Source organism: Macrobrachium nipponense, chromosome 5 (assembly GCF_015104395.2).
Source record: "Macrobrachium nipponense isolate FS-2020 chromosome 5, ASM1510439v2, whole genome shotgun sequence".
NCBI classification, from domain to species: Eukaryota; Metazoa; Arthropoda; class Malacostraca; order Decapoda; family Palaemonidae; genus Macrobrachium; species Macrobrachium nipponense.
This window is the reverse complement of record NC_061107.1, coordinates 93,997,847-94,016,192: the sequence shown is the minus strand read 5'-3', so window position 1 is coordinate 94,016,192 and position 18,346 is coordinate 93,997,847. Positions and strand designations below refer to the sequence as shown.

The following is an 18,346-nucleotide window of genomic DNA, read 5'->3' as shown; positions in this document are numbered from 1 at the left end:
TGTGTGAGAGTATTATGAATGAATGAGTATTATTTTGCCCAAATCAAGAGTATTCTTACTGTAAGTACTGCTACTGTTACGAGCACTAACTGGCAGTTACAATCTCGTTTCGTTATGTTATTTATGTTTTCTTTTTCAGTGATCGGCTTCATCGCCTCTCGGTTCATCATTGACATTGTCGTCACCATTCTGAGCAGTCTCCTCATTCATGGCATCAGAAAGGTAAAGAAAGCAAACCATTTCGGAAAGTCTTAATGTGACTTGACTGGTTACGAATCGGTGTTACTCAATTTATACCATACCCTCCGCTGAGGTCTTTCAAGTCGTCAAGTTTGTTACGCTGCTTTTTAAACCAAAAATTCATATCATTACATGCGTGCATTTGTGGGCTAGAGCACAAAATTCGATGGAGTTTCAGAAATATTTGCGACTCGAGATTTTTATGTAAGAAATTTTAAGTGAGTTGAGATTGTTTTCACCGAAGCAAGTCGTGAGCTTTCGTTAAAATCCATTCCTCTCTTCATATTAATGCGCATGCGCACAGGAAAGGATGAAAATATAACTCATTCCCAAAGTTAATATACTATAAAGCTGTTAAATAATTATATAGGAATGCAGATAGTGTAATTTTTTTTTTTTTTTTTTTTTTTTTTTACATAATGGATGAAAAGCGAAGGGTAACTGAAGCACAGTTCCGAACTGATGGTGTAATGATACACTCGGCTGTTCTAAAACTAGTTTTCTCCACCAGTTAAAACTCCACCAGTTAAATAAAAGGGAGGGTGTATTTACACCCATACCTGTGACTTTGCAGAATCGCAAGAATTTATTTAATTAGTATATAAATTCATTAGGTAGCCTTCTCTAGATTTTTGGCCTTTGGGAGGTATCTTTCAAAGGTCAGAGTTGCAGATATTAACTAGTTTAATTGCTGCTTAGGTGGCAAGATGTTCGTGGTGGCATTTTCACGTTGATACAGTCTAATGGCAGAGTTTAACCTTTAAAATTCAAAGGTCAAAGTCAGAGATTTTTGGAAGTATAAATCCATATTTATGGTATAAAAATAACTTATCAGATTTGATCCTTTAATTAAGGGTAAGAAGTTTTCACTAGTTGAAATGTTAACTAGAGTACCACGTATTTGTAGTATCCTTATCGCACTAGGGAGGTATAACAGAACTCCCAATGAAATCAGGGTGCAAAAGGGAATAAATTAGCTATTTTTTATTTGTTCAAATGAACCAGAAAATGGAAGCAGTCATTGTCAAGTATTAACTACGTTTGGAGTCAGAATGTTCTGAACTTAGTTCTTGTTTAAATTCTGTTGATAGCAATGTTCTGAACTTTGTTCTTGTTTAATTTCTGTTGATAGGAATGTTCTGAACCTTGTTCTTGTTTAAATTCTGTTGATAAGAATGTTCTGAACTTAGTTCTTGTTTAAATTCTGTTGATAGGAATGTTCTGAACTTTGTTTTTGTTTAAATTCTGTTGATAGGAATGTTCTGAACTTTCTTGTATAAATTCTGTTGATAGGAATGTTCTGAACCTTGTCCTTGTTTAAAATCTGTTTATAGGAATGTTCTGAACTTTGTTCTTGTATAAATTCTGTTGATAGGAATGTTCTGAACTTAGTTCTAGTTTAAATTCTGTTGATAGCAATGTTCTGAACTTTGTTCTTGTTTCAGTTCTATTGATAACAATAGGAACTTTGGAAATTCTTGATAGCAAATGCAAAGGAAATTAAATGAAGTAACCTGCGAATGAGAAATGGCCAGTTGTACTGATATCTGTATAAATTTGTGTGTGTTTTGTTTGTCATACATAAGTTATGTAACTTTTGTTTGCAGTTAATTCATATGCCAAACTAAATTGTTTAATCATATACCCAACAGTGATTCGTTATGCAACTATGAATGCGTTTATTTTTAAGCTTTTGAACTCTAGGTTTTTATGCATAACTTTAGTATATAATGAATATATCAATGTGTTCGCCTTTTTGGTAAGCTAACGCTGTTACTGTTCTCTCTATATTAAGTTTGTGTTCCTTAATATAAGGCCTTCTTCAGAGACTGAAAAAGGTGAATAAACAGCCGGGAAACTCGCCTTTAATATATTTAGTACCAAAGATGATAACGTATTTCCATTCTTTCAGAACATGACCAGACTCCTGATTCCCTTCATGGGCATGCAAGTGCTTGCAATCAGTGTCTTGATGCTGCTTGCTCTTGGATTGCTGGGAATCAGTGCTGTTGTCGGTTTATGGAAAGGATTCTTTATTGTCCTCGTCGTCTTTGGGTCAATTATCTTCCTGGAAACATACTTCCTGCTAGTGATCAGAGCTTTCTATTACGAGGTAAGACATTCCAGGAGTTAACTACTAGAGCACGAGGTGGAGATCACATTGTGACTTTAGCATTATATTTAGTTTGGAAGAGAGCACACACACTCGCACATTTCACCATCTATTCCATTTTTTGTAAATATAGTGCATTTCCATTCTGTGTCAACTTTTTTCTTGTCCCCCGAGTAATCAATGATGCAAACAATCTCATTATCATTACATATATTCTGTAGTGTAAATCCCTAAAGCACAGAGGCATTAAATCTCAATAGCATAGTTCTTGCATTTTCATGCCATTTACATGTTGCCTGCTATTCACTCGTAAATAAAGTTACACTTCTACATGCACACTTAACACCTTCCAACAGTCAAACGTTTTCTTGCGTGCAATTGTTTGTAGTTTTTTTTTATTAATATTCACGTGTTTATGTTACAGAAATTATTTTAAACTCTTAATTCCTGCAATTTTAAACAATGTAACTTGGAGATTTTTTGACGACCATGGATTAGTGATGACTGATCTCATTTTTCTTCACTTGATCAATCTTAGTTTTATCTCCACTTAAAATTTTCTTACGGCTTCCTGTTTTTGTTGATTTCATTTTACTGTTGCAGATGCGGCGAGCCAAGGCACACGTTCATATTGCTCTAAAGGACGAGGGTGGCTTCGCAGAGAGTCAGAAGTATTACGAATCCAAACCGGGCCACTACTAGGGCGCATCTCCCTCCTGGAAAATGTCATTGGCCCGGATGCCTGAAAGATGACCGAAGTTCCCCTTCTGAGCGGCACTGAGTGTCCTTCCTGGGACCTTTAAGTCCCCTGATGTGTTGTAGGGCACACGATAACGTCAAATCTTATTCAAAAGATTGGAGTATATGATGATACAGGCAAATGGTCACTGAGGATCCTAGTGATATGGCGAGTGGTATCTAGACATATTCAAAGCATTTTTCTCTCTCACTTTCCCACAGTCCAGTAGCAAGTCAGCGGCTTCCATCGGCGAAAGATATCAAGAGATCTGCCTTCAGTGTTAGGCTATTTTTTCGATTAATTACCTACGTTTTGTTCAAGTACAGCATTCACTTTGATTTAAATTCTCGTATGATTATAAAATGGTGATGATGTCATGGCAAGCTAAAGTAGAAGCATCTTTGACAATTGAGAATCAATATACGTTTGTGAACTTTTACAGCTCGTGACCCTAATGATGATGATAAAATAGGAAGAAATGCGTAGTCCTGAATAATTGTGTCGCTTAAAACTAAGTGGTTGAAAAGCTTAAAGCTAACGTTAGCGATATTTTCCTTAGACGGCACATGGCTCTCTGACATCGATGAAGATCGCACGTTTTAATTAACTTGTTGACGGTATTTCAAGATGTTCGTCATTAAAAAGAATGTGTCTAATCGGTCCTTGGGGAGAACTCTGAAACATTTCGATTCCCAACCCGTTTCCCAAATACTTTATGGGAATTGTCCTCTGCCGTCATTATGAGGTTAAAGGAAAATGAGAGCACATCGGATTTACGACGTTAAAATTTCTGCTGTCAAAGAAAGCATGACTAAAAGATAGAAAATTCTGGGGGAAACCAACTGCTGAATTGTCGAGCACGAAGATGAACCTAATGTATCTGTACGCACAAAAATGAAAACGAGAAAGCATTTAGGCATTGGATATCCAAATTGATTGAGCAACATCATTCGTCCAAAAAGGCCGAGGAAGATAGAGGACACATCTAATAACAGAGAACGATTTATTTCAAATATTGTTAGGGTAACTCAAAACAATTACATAGGCGTTTATCGCCATGCATCAGCTGGATGAGTTCAGAAGTAATACAAATATGGAAGACGCTTCATACACGAAGTAATTACAGTTTCAATGTTTTCATACGTCCCTTGATTTGAATTACCTGAATGATTCACTGTAAGCTAAGATTATTTTCTTTATAACGTAAGGGAGAGATATTTAGCTATTTTGACTTATGAGAGTATATGCACAGTAGTTTGACGTAGCAGAAAATAGGACTAATCACTAATGGTTAGTTTATATTTTGTATACATTCGTATACTGATGTATCCTATATATATTTCACAATGACTGTAATGTCTCCTAAGGTTACTGTATTCAGAATTATAGTATTCAGAATTATAGTGGCCTTTGTATCTTTACTTTTTTGGAACCTAGAGCAGTAATATTTATGTCTGGGAAAGGTAGTATTTAGAATTGTCCTAAATGTTGCTTTGTTTAATTGATTACCTGTAGCTTGTTATATTTGTGTTCCCTTCTGTCATGAGTCAATATTCGCTAACCGGTTTTTACAAATGGTCTTTGAGATCGCCTCCTGATAAATTTCACCTAATCTTCCATAAGCGAAGCAGTCACTACTTCGAATGTTCTTATTCTTATCTGTTAAAAAGTAAGCCCAATTTTAGCCCTCGATCAACAGTCATTTTGAAAAATAGTTAGTCTAAGATCTGTTAATCGTGACCAACGAACTTTTTCCGAACAGGTTAATGGTTTTTTTCAGTTTTCTAATTCTCGTCTGGCATTGAACAGGGGAGAAATTAGATTAATCAACAAACTTTTTCTACATCTTCTTGTCTGAAAAATGTTCTATTTTCAGAATTACTTCTGAATAAAAGTTGACGTGAATAATTTTTATCTTTTGCTTTCCATATAATTCATACATAGAAACGTTATGACGAAAAATTTTTTAGTGCTATTGTTATTATCATAGCGCAATTCCTCTAGTGATAGCAATGCAGATCATACCTGAATGATATATCATCTTATTTTAAGAGTGCATTTTTGGCTGATCTATCTTCTACGTCTAATTATGCCCGCAAGCCGCGGCAAAAGACTCCTCTTACCAGGAATTCGCCCATGCTGCCATTCAGATCACCAGCAAGAGAATGAAACTCGTCAAACCAATGAGAAGTCAGCACCCCAATGACACCATGCTTGAAATTCAAATTTCCAAATGCAGTAATATTAAACCCTGTATGTAAAGTTGTAATCCAGTCCTGATAACGCCGCCAAGAGGTGGAGGAACAGTAGACTAGAAGAAAAGTAAATGGAAAGGGCCTTGAATAATTTTTGTTTATTCCTTAGAAGCTGCCGGAAGAGAAGTAGTATAAACTGATTCAGTATTGATAAGAAGATAGACAAGATTAAGAGAAACTTACCGGGGGAAATATTGTCAACCCAGACAACAAAAACACTTCTTTAAAAGGCAGACTTACGCGACAAACAGTAGAAAGAAAAATTAATCACTGTGGAAATTGGGGGCAGTTTAAATGGATGGAGTGTAAAAAAAAAAAAGTGATTCTTCGAAAACCCCCACAAATTCCACTTTAAACTTACTCTAGCGCCATTATTTTATCACTCAAAAAGAAAAAAAATCTACGACATAATTATATTCGGTAGAGAAAAACATTACGGAAGGGATACCAACTCCCACCTGCGAACCGGTTAACATCCGGTTTCAGAGCAAGCTAATGCTTTGCTCTGAAACCAGATACGACGCTGCGTAACGAACCAGAGTTGAATATCAAAGTCCGGCTGTTTCCTGGGCTGAAGCAACCTGTGGCTGTGGGCCAGCGGGAAGCATCCTATAGTAAAGCAAGGTCATGGAGTAAAGCCCCTTCCACACGAAGGACAAGAAAAAAACACGACGGGCACTCTGATTCGCCCGTAATTCTCTCGCTTTTAAACAGTGTTACCAGATGAAACCGTCCAAGGCAGGCAGTAGTCACAGGCGGGTGTACCTATGATTTGGACCACACACATGATCGCCATCCATTTGCATAATTGGTAATAATGTCTGCCCGCCGTGCATTTCTCCCTCGTGTGGAAGGGGCTTAATGGGTCAGCCAGAACATGCCCCACAACCTGGGTGTTTTAATACCCATGCCTAATAAGTGAGGAACAGCCATGGATCAAATTTAGAGATATGGAGGCTTGCTTACCGCGGATAAACCAAATAAGATGAATACTCTATCGATCGAAATAAATTCTTCCGAAACTGCGCAGCGGACTGACACGGATATCTGGAGAAAACATAATAGTTGAATGACTGTAAATATGAGAAAAATCTTGTAACCGTTTGAGATTAATGAATTCAAAAACCTACACTAAAGAATTTTACACTGGCTCTCAGTGAGGAAGATCACATCCACCCCTCTTTATGCTAGACTTGACGAATTCGTCTAATATCCCTATATAAAAAAAGCAAATGAAAGCTGAATGCTCTAGATTCTAGAGCAATCGGCATTAATTTGATTTTTTTTATAAATTGATAATAGTTCATATGAATTGCATATTGATAGTAGTTCATATGAATAAAGGATTGTAATCTCAGTTCATGTAGTTTTTATAAGAACTACCATCCATATGCAATTTATAAATCAAAATTAAAAGAAAAATATTAAGGACCACTGATTTCAGAGAGAGAGAGAGAGAGAGAGAGAGAGAGAGAGAGAGAGAGAGAGAGAGAGAGAGAGAGGAGAGAGAGAGAGAGAGAGAGAGAGAGAGAGAGAGAGGTGCTAAAGCAACTTGAATGGTCAAGTGTAAATAATCATCGAATATACAATTAAATATTTAATTCTTTTTGTAAATTTACCAAGATAATTAACAAAGTTTTCCGTTGCATATATATACAATTATATAATTGCTTTATTTCCCATAAACGCCAATAATAAAGGCTGACCCCAAAATCTTTGCTGGAACGCATCTGTCGCTTTATCATATGACAAGTTATGTTATTTTTTCTTTAAGTGATGTTTTCAATGCCCTAGTGTTGTTATTATTATGGATAATATAATTATAATAACAGGTTTAATTCATAATGCAGAACAGAATTAAATTCATAATGCATTAAGCTTTTGTGAACCATTTCTCTCGATATTACCGGAGGTTCCTGAGTCTATTCATCAGTTATATGTTGCGACTTATTCACCTTATTTTAGGAAATAATAACTTTTATTAAACCCAACATTTGTTGAAGCCTATCCGTCCTCAGCGCGTCTTCCTGGATGAGGCAGTTGCCTCGTGCCCTGCCCTAGTGGTTGCAATCAAGTACTACCTAATTCAATGCTTTGTTCAACATTGGTTTTCAACAGAGCACATCCACCTGCAGATCATTTACACAATCGAACCTCTCTCTCTCTCTCTCTCTCTCTCTCTCTCTCTCTCTCTCTCTCCCTTTGTCTATCTAATATATATATAGTGTGTGTGTATATACACACAAATATATGTGTTTGTGTGTATAATATATATAGAATTATTATTATAGATATATATATATATATAGATTAATATTATATATGTATGTATTACTTAGTGTAAAGTGTTTTTCGGCGAATATCGTTATGTAATATCCGCCTTTGACGCTGAAACAGATGTGTCAAACTTAATTGCTACTCTAGGCCAGATTTATGTTCTGGTGCATTAAGCGTTACTGCTGTGCAGCTGGCATGCTGCTGGCCACACCTGAGCCCAGTTTACGGGGTCACAGAGCACCCTCTCTATCAAGAATGTTTGTGTGTCACCTGTATAACTTGATTCAAGTTCCCAGATTTGGCGGTTTCCCACCAAATTTGGCTGCTTTTTTCTTATCTGGAGGGTAAAAAATCCAATTTGGCGGGTTGGTTGTTTTTTTGGCTGGTTTTGGAAATTCTCCAATTGAGCTATGGTTCACACTGAAATAAGTAATAGTATTGCCGCTGACTGCATACTCCCCACATATTTTCTCAATCTTTCTCTCTCTCTCGTGCGTCCTTCCATGATTATGTCTGTCCCGAATCTCTCTCTCTCTCTCTCTCTCTCTCTCTCTCTTTCTGTCCATATGAAACAAGGCGATTATAATGGTATTGTAAACATCCAACCGATCATTTCAAGGTTGTTTACAAACAGCTTCAACTCCTACACTGTACGCTTTGCAGTACCGGATAGTTCATCAGTAACAGTAACTTCAGCAAAGTTCAACACCACCAGTGGATTCACTGCTCTAGTTCTGGTTTGATTTTATGTTTCGTGGAGAATTATATATCTTCCCATATATTATATTTTTTTAAAGTTACACCAATAATTTGAATGATATCAGAAAATATATTATAGTCCTATGTTTCACTTCTTGCAGATTAACATGAGAAGTGGCTAAGTACCAATAAGGTTACAGAAAAGAATGGAAGAGTGACACTTGAACCACATAGTCTGAGATGCCACTTTTCCGTCTGCATGTTGTATCACAAGAAGGTCAAATCTTGACAATCAATCGGTGTACTTAGGGCATCCTGTGTATAACTTGCCGTTACACTAGTAGGTAATCCCTTAGAAGAAAGACCTGGTAGACAACATGGTTTCCAACCATTTCCTACTTAACTGCAACTAACGCTACAGCACAAATTACGACATTTAGCTCTGGCACACTTTCCCTCAAAAGCTCTTGGTTGTCCTCCAAACTGGTAAACAAAAGCTAGTTACTTATACTAAACCCCTGGTGGCTAATGGACTTAATACAGACATGTCCACTAACGGTCTAAAATGAATCTCTCAAGTCCTGGCCAGCTCTCTTTAAGTAATAAAGGATTACATCTATGAAAAATGGATATAAAATGTGGTTCTCACACCAAACACTGGTAAATAATGGACTAAATATGGCTGAATTCATGACTTAGAAATAATACTGTGAGGACTCAAGCATACACGAGATGTTGGCTGATGACATTTAGAACATAGAGTAAATATCTATCCCCTTTCTCAACAGCTGAATCATCTATCTGGTTCTGAAGAGTGGAGATACAGATCTGCCACTGTCATGTCTTAAGTCTACAAGAAAGGTGAACTATGTCCTAAGAGCAAGCAATCCCAGACACACACTACCCCACATCACTTGCTGATTGGATGTGTAAAGGTTGTGGATCCCCAACGATGAACTCGGCAAATTTTTAATGATGAAGTACTCCTTGCTGTTGTTCATCTTGCCGGATGAACTCTTTGATGTCAATATGCTACTGGGTGACAAATCAAATAAAGCATTCTGGGATAATATTGAGTCCCTCCTTACATTGACCGGTCTTAATGCAGATGGCAAGCCACAGTAAGTCAACCTTGCCAAAGAAATTTGACTACTTTGTTACACCACTAGCATACATGCCAATCTGCCAAATGCTGAAGGTACACCAGTAGGTGACCAAAGCTTTGCAACACACTACCAAAGACATGCGTCACCAAAGATCACGAAAATGACGACAATGAACAAACAAATGGCACACAAAAGGCAATCATACACACTGCAATAGAAGGGGTGCCCCAGCTGTTTTCATGTCCCAAGCTGGAACTATTGTGTATCTGTCATCATAATTTTGGAGTGGCCATAAACTGTGACTCTGGTTGGTGTTGGAGAAAAAACAATAAGCAGGGTAGTTATCAAAAGAAGTAATGGTGGCCACCATTACACCTCCAGCCATCTTATCTACCAGATTCTATGTTGCCTCCAACACCTCCAGCGGGAGGTTTTTGGTGAACATGGGTATCTTCAGTTCGGTAATACTAGTGTCAAAAGGTGACTTTAAACAAATACTCAACACCAACTGCAATTTGCAATTGCCAAGGCACCCCTATATCATCATATGGTCACCAAAACATCCTCCATGGAATTTTGTTGCTGCCATTTCCTTAGACACCTCAGATTGCTTGTAGGTTTTCCTCATTGATGCCTCATGCGCATTCCTCGCCAATGGCACAACTCTTCACAGAGCCCCAGCAACACTCTATCTTGTAGGCATGGCTTTCTGACCTACACAACCTCCTGGAGGAACTTTCCAGTATTTTCAAGGCAGAACTTCATCAAACTCCCAGGGTACCGGCCAAACATGGTGTCCTCCATTATATGAAAACAAAGGGTCCCCAAGAATACTCCAAGTTTAACTGTTAGCCCCCAAAAAGTAACCACTGCACAAAAGTCCTTCTTAGAGATTGAACAGGTGGACCTTTACCAAAGGGCCTCCAGCCCTAGGTGTTTCACCACTCAAAATGCAGAAACTACAGGCTACTCAGCTTTCACCCAAAACCTGACCATTACTCATTCCAACATGGTGGACATCATATACCCCCTCCAGCAAGAACTCTCCAACTATGACCAAATGAAGAGGTACTCCCAATTCCCAGTCCACCAAAGGGGTATCCCAAAAACAGCAACGATCATGACTTTCAGGAAATACTTCAATAACTTGATAACTGGCCTTCGGAATTCATGGTTCACATTACAGAAGTTGACGAATAACATCACGTGCAACCTCCCCTTCTGTGACCCTGTGTGGCCCACCCTTTGCTGGCAACATCTGAGTTTGGCTGACTAGGTCATGAAGTCATCCCCTAACCACGTGCTCACACTTGAATCATGTGGTGTGAGATACCACTTTTTCGTTCACATGCTGAATCAAAAGCAGATTAAATATCAGTAATAAATCAGTGAACTGTTAGCATCCTGTGTATTATGTATCAATGTACTGCTGCTACCCAATACTTAACACTGTTTACTCTGTACTATCACACCATAGTCTAGAGCAAATGATTGAGATGCAGTAACGATTGTGAAGCGTTAATCTTCATTTTATATATATATATCTATATATATATATATATATATACGTATATATATATATATATATATATATATATATATATATATATATATATATATATATATAGAGAGAGAGAGAGAGAGAGAGAGAGAGAGAGAGAGAGAGGATAAAACTGTTCACAAACATCTGTACTTCCAAATCTTTAAAAGAAAACGACTGATCGTAGGAAATTTGCTGGCTTATTGATAAGATTTGTCAGAATCAACATCAGAAACCTCTTCTTTTAGGGCTGAACCATGCATTACCTCACTTATTTCTAACTGGAAGGTTCCCATACCTCATAAGAACGACGCTGAGGGGGTTCTTGAATGTTGCAACATCTTTCTCAAGGTACCTTATTTCAGGTAATCCCTTGAAATTCAGTCATTATTACCGAATATTGCAGCCATTTTTGACGGCAATAGTGAACTATCACTTAATATACCGTCTGTGTATGCGTGTGTATGTGACTGAGAGCTCAGAATGTTCACTCCTGAATATGAAGACATGTTATACTGATTATAACTACCTTCGATAAGTAGTTATTGGAAGTTAGCATTCATAACAGTAGGGCTGCATCTGAAACTTACTTAAAACAGTTATAGGAGAATTAAAAGAATTTTTGTATGCATCTAAATAGTACACCAAACAAGCACAGCAAAGAAGCGCTCACTTTCAAAAACGATTACAGAAAATAGCGAAATATCTAACAAAATAGGGCGATCATTTTTAAATAAACGATTATCATGTTCTTATTAAATAAAATTGGTTATGACTGCCTAGATTTAATCTAGAATTTACAAATAACGCTGATAAAAAGAAAAAAAAACTACCCATAGCCTACTTGTGTTGTAAACATTACGTTTTGCGTTGTATTCTTGAAATTACGTTATAAAAGTACCACGAGATACTACTGTTCCTTTGGATACCTTACAGCAACGAAGTACGATTTTCTGCAAATCAAGAAAATAGGTGCTTGGTCATTATTTATTTTAGTCTGCGCCAGTACAACTAAAAAAAATCTTACATTTTCTTCGGCAACCGAATGTATTTTCATTTTCTATGTATCTGTAGTAACGTATACTATTATAATTTGTACAAGGAGTAACATGCACTTTTGGTTTGTATTTTATTATATATCTCAGATCGAAGACGTAGCCTATGAAATTAGAGTACAAGATTTATTCTAAAAAAGGCTAATGACTATCCGTCTCTAAAGCAGTATTCAGATAAGTTTGTACAAATCTGGTCTCATTCATTGTTACCAAGAATGGGACTAGTTAGCTATACCTATACATTCCAGTGTCGAATCTTAAAGTTCTTATATAATGGTCAAGTTCAACCTTTTAGAAACTTTAAGAGGGCATAATAAGACTAGACGTTAATCAGTAACATTGACAATCTTTGCTCATAAATCCCTTTAGAAAACCAAGTCTATCCTGCATACTTTCTGTTCATCTGAACAAATAGCTTCTTCAGAAAACCAAAATGGCCAAACATACCGAGTTGAAAGGACGGAGACACCTCAGGTCCAATCCTGTGTGTAATATAGAATCTATTCAACACCCCTTTAATAAAGAACAAATTTGGTGAGTAGTCGAACCTTTGTTTAAAGAGCCTTTATGCTTTACTTGCTCGAAGCATCATAGGCTTGATCTCAAGGACGCAATTTCATCTTTCCCTGTGGTATCTAGAAAAGGAAAGTTAACTACAAATTGTCTAGCTTTAATCACTCCGTGCACTAGCCGTGCAGTGCCCATTGGGTGGTTAACAGTTTTCCGTAATGAGCTATTGACGAAAGAATAACATGTATCTAGATCCAAAAATTGAGGCTGGAAATCTACGTGCACCAAAATTTATGCATGTTTTTTTTTTGTTTTTTTTTTTTAACCCCACTGCATGGGTTCCAGATTACTATCATAGTGTTTTCTTGGTGAATCTATTTACCTCGCCGTATCTCCCAGTAAACGTCTGATATGTGAAATGGGAGCAACTATAGGTCTCCTTGGGCTTCATACGAGATAAGGCATCTTTCAATCGAAATATATCAATCCAATAATAACTGGGAAATAGGATTCACAATATCACTCTCTGATATGTATTATTTCATTACTCTATGATTTATGTTGTCTTGGCGAATCTTATATCAGCAACTTTTCATGATCAATACAAATGATATTGAGCTACTTCGCACCAGGGGAAATTCCTAGATGTCAGACATCAAAGTTGCAATCTAAATTTTAGCAGGTATCTGAAGAAAAAATTGGCAATATCAATACTTATGAGTATAAACATACTCCTAACCAATTTTAGGACATTTTAACAGGGCAAGGCAATTCCAACAGTATCTTCCTTGTTATAAGAAAAGAAAATATTTTTGCAACAAGTATACTACTAAGGTTTTTCTTGAATTGGCATTGAGAAACACCTTAATCAATGTCTAATCAAAAGATTGCGATGAATGACTTATTCATTTGAATCTTCTATAACCATTAAGTTAGCAGCAGCCAACAAAGATACCCACCCGCTTAATCTGAGACAAGAATTAAGATAATCTGAACAATCTTTAACTATATATGGCATCTTTCCTGAAACACAGAGGCTTAGTGATTGTAATAACCAGAAGTAAAATCATTCTAGGGTTAGCTTTTAGTTTTTGCAAAAATTTTCAGATAATTGTGCTTTTATTCTTTGTAAAATTTTTCAGATAATTTTGCTTTTATTCTTTGTAAAAATGTTCATATAATTTGGTAAACTTTGTGGATAACTGTATCAATTAATGAGGGATATTCAGGGTATGCAAAGATCCGGTGTTAGAGGTGTAAAAATACAGTCTTACTTTTTAGTAAAAGGCTAGGCCCACCGCCAATAACCGTGGAAACTGCTGCCTTACAGTCGTACTTTTTAGTAAAAGGCTAAGCCCACTGGCAATAACTGTGGTTGATGACAGCAAGGGCATGCGGTCGTAAAACCCCTTTTGCCAAACAATAAACCATGCTTGATGATAGAAGGCAGTGGCGAAGGCGCATCAGGAACCGACCCCTTAATGTAGGAATAACGGTGGGGGAAGATTCAGGGTATGCAACGAACAAGTAAAGGCTATAAATTACGATTATAATTATAAAAAAAGGCCACCCAAAGCAGCAGAGGACAATGAATAATATTCTAAGTGTTCATAATGTGCAACTAGAAGCCTTAACAGCAATACATAGTCATGATTAAATGAAAACCTTGCCTAATTACCTACTGCTTAGGAAAGCTTTACTGTTCACCACAAGCTATGCATGAAGGCTTTCAGAAACCTCCTCCTCTGCCAGTAACGGCAACCAGTGAAGGGCCTCAATTATTGCATCTTAAGTCCAATAAATGTGTTATCAGGATATTGTTCACAGAAATGAAACCCATTTACAAAAGAAATATATATGCCACAAATATAAAGTTCTTTCAGGCTGACTGAGGCAACTGTGGAGAAATACTATTGCACAGTAATGTCCCTTGATTTGTAACACGATAGTAAGTAAAGTTTACATCGAACTTTTTCCAAAAACCAAGTCCTTCCAAATCAACCAAAAGAGCCAATGAGATCGTGTTAGTCAACTACTAACCATTTCAGACCCCCCGATGTGGCATCGTTCTACGGAAATATCTTTAAGGCTACTTGTCGGACAGTTATTACATTTTAACACAATGTTTACAACGCCCCGCCGTAATTTATAATGCTATAGGAGTCAGTCAAATTTATATACTTCAGGAGTTTACTCATATGATTTCAAGTTGTAGTCAGTGAGAACCCAAACACCTGAGCAAAGGTTCAGATAAGTCTACTTATCCCCTCTTCTGAATTACATAACACACTGGAAAATATAAATACACATACATTGTACAATACTATATCGCATGATTTTCCCACATTATAACTCGAATGTGTATATCTCAACAATGAGTTGAGTGGTTTTTGCTAATGAGCTCCACTAGGATGTTCAACATCATTCTACTGTGCTGCCTAAGAATTGTCGTGAAAAATTATATTTATGGTCATGGGAAATTATAATTATGATCTAAGTGTAAGTATATGTATAATAATTTTTCTACACCTGTTGTTTGATGTTCGCAATGGGCAAAATTATTTTACAATTAGATGGTGTCCGTAAACAGTTATCATGATATTAATATCATTATAATTTCACTATACATTTTCATTTCTCTGTAATTTGTTGCATAAGGCTATACATAAAAAGTTATGGGTAATAATGACCTGTGAAAAAATATTTTCAGTGCGCCAGCTTTCCTCTCTTGGTGGAACATATTAAAAAGTAAGAGTGCAATCACATGTTTGCACCCATTTGCACATGTAAGCAAATTGCCCATGGGTAGCGTGATTGTAGCACACCTTCAGTACCCACTGACAAACCACTTTCTGGGATCGCACGCCAGTGAACATTTATAGTGCACATATTGCTCATATACTGTATTGAAAACTGTCAGCAGAGCCAAAAAAGTTATGCCTATTAACCATCGATTCATTACTAGAGAATAACTATGTGTAAAACTTTATATATCCCTGTGTGCAATTTAGAGAGAGAGAGAGAGAGAGAGAGAGAGAGAGAGAGAGAGAGAGAGAGAGAGAGACGGGGGTGGGAGAATTTGAGGGGGAAGAGGACGGAGTGGGAGGGGGGAGAGGTGATAGAAGGATGGGTGTTAAAGGGTGGATAGGAGAGTTTGTTGGCTGGGGAAGGAGGGAACTGATGAAGGGGAGGGGGGTTAAGTCGAATTATCTGAACCTTTGCTCCGGCGTGTGGGTTCTCACTGACGACAACTTAAAATCATAAGAGTAAACTTCTAATGTATAAAAATTTGACTAAATTTCTGTAACATTATACATTAGGGCAGTGTTGCAAACATTGTGTTAGAATGGCATAACTGTCTGACTAGTAGCCTTGAAGATATTCCCGAAAAACGATGCCAGATCGGGTCTGAAATGATCAGTTGGGGTACTTATGAAGACTACCTACAAATTTGTCTGCCTCTTCATTAATTAATTAACAATGAATTATTGGTTCTAGCGCATCATCGTCCATTCTAGTCCGAGCTCTAACATGTCCCTCTTTCAGCTCAGTTCATCCAGCAAGAGCTACTTTTCTCTGCCTTGCTGATTAGTTGCTCTCCCTCCCGAGACAAATTCAGACCAAGTATTTCTTCTTCATAATCAAGATTCTTATCAAAGAAAATCTTATCTTTTTTGTCTCTAAGCCCTCCTCTAAAGGAAAGGCCAAAGATCCAATGACCATGCCTCCCTGAACATATATACTCCTTAGCAGTCCTTGTGACTTTAGAAAGAACTACAATCTTGCATTACTATTCATTCACCGATCACCACATGCCATTCCTACCTCTTTATTGTTAACAAAGGCTTTTCGTATATCTAAATGAGTTATGCTGTTATGGCAATAGGATCACAAGTCTGAGAGAGTCAGACTCTGCAACTGTTGCATAAAGTGCGGTGCTCCCTTGCATTGTTGCGCTTAATTTCGCAATACCTTTTGTTTTTATGACGTGTGTTCTTAATCCAAACAGAATTGACGTTGGGAGAAGTTTAATTCTTCACCTAAATTTTTGTGTGTTCTGAGCGTTAAGATATCTAATGAAGGAGTGAACTATTATAGGTGAGAAACTAGGCAAATGTATATTTATCTGGCAACATTCTCTTTCGCTGTGGGTTGTCAATTTGTTGTTATGGAAGCCATGTTACTCTTTACTGAAAGTTTACCCATTACTGAACATTAGGAATTACGACATTTCCAGTGCTTCATAGATGAGCATATATTTACTATAATCAAATCGATACAGCACAACAGTATTTTCATACAAATTTATGTTTTTAAGTTTTGATCGTTAAAAGTTCCCAATCAAAGTTTTGTCGTCAATATCATACGTAAGCAGAACTAAGCGGAACTGCCGAAACTACATTAAAATATAATGAACTGATTCAGATTGCTCACGTGGTCGTGTCAACCTGCAATAAACTGAAGCAGTGACCCCAAGCAAGAATTTCTTTTGTATTAATTAATGTACAAATAATAATAATATTAAAAAAATGTAAAGAGGTTTCTATGAGCACCGTGACTTTAAGCATCGAGCAGATTTCGGTACCAAGACGCTAGAAAAGGCGAGATTATTTACCAAGACTGTGGCACCAAAGTGGTGTTGAGACATTCCTTCCTTAAGAGGAGTTAGACCCGAAAGTTGTATCCTCTAACGTTCGCCTATCATGCCTTCCTCAACGAGAAATGCCATTTCATCAACTTGTGGGTGGTGCTAATGCTCAATACGAGCGATGACCCAGATAAAATCAAGTCTACTGGTGAAGTCGTGCTAGCTGATAGCCATGCATGAACTCTTACCTCTTGAGCCATATCTAAAGTCTGCTGGTCAGTCATCAATAATCATGAAAGACTAAAAAAGCATCCTGGTATAAAGCTGCCATACCTCGAGGCATTTGTAATTATGCTGAGCCACCACAGAAGACATTGATCATTAATGTCCGGTGATGACGGAACAGAAGCAGCCTTAGTAAGTTCAGTCGTATCAACCAATGAAGACTCAACAGATGATCTTGGATACACTGAGGGTAGTCAAGTCTACTGGTGAAGTGGTGTTGGCTGACAGTCACGCCTGATGACTTAGATCTTTAATGCCCAATGATGAAGGAACATAAGCAGTCTAGTAAGTTCAGTCGTATCAACCAATGAAGGCTCATCAGATGATCTTGCATGCCTTGAGGATAGTCTGGATGAACGGCAGCCTGCGACTGCCACTCTGTGCTTCTGCTATGGTTCATGTAGTACAGAGACAATATTATCTGAAAAGTTTTGTGAGCATGTTGATAGGAATGAGTGATCAGTATATTATATCAAACATCGCAAAATCCTACGGCAGAGTTTCGAGTTCTTGAGATCATTCATGAACAGACTGAATAATTCCTGCATTGTAATGATTGCAAAAACCCTAGGAAACGTAAGTCATTGATACATCTGGGTAGCATACACCCTTGATATTATAAAACATGATTTGTGGATAATTTTGAAAATATCTTTGAGATTAAAATGTATTCACCCTTTTAGTGTGTGCGTAATTTTCAGCAAAATAATTGTATATTGAAGGTTTCATCCAAATCTGCTAAAAAATTCTGAAAAAAACAACGAATAACAAATAATTGTCACAGGATAATTGATCTAAAACTAGGTGGTATAGGGCAGCCTAGTTTCAGATAATTTATGAATAAACGAAGTCCATTTACGTCATGTATTATTTTCAACTTCATTTCCGGCGTGCACTGGTTTTTGACAAGCTTGTTTTGTGCGAGTGACAAGGACATAC

At 37.2% G+C, this 18,346-nt stretch overlaps 1 protein-coding gene across 2 annotated transcripts in view; it reads left to right on the top strand.

Moving 5' to 3' along the window:
• The window catches only part of LOC135215518 (uncharacterized), a 42,089-nt gene extending 37,089 nt beyond the window's left edge, over positions 1–5,000 (top strand). For both annotated transcript variants that reach the window (XM_064250338.1, XM_064250337.1), the window contains 3 exons: positions 140–222; positions 2,153–2,353; positions 2,957–5,000. In XM_064250338.1, coding sequence (XP_064106408.1) covers positions 140–222; positions 2,153–2,353; positions 2,957–3,055 — 383 coding nt within the window. In that variant the 3' untranslated portion in view covers positions 3,056–5,000. The remainder of the gene's footprint in view (positions 1–139; positions 223–2,152; positions 2,354–2,956) is intronic.
• Positions 5,001–18,346: the final 13,346 nt, after the last annotated feature.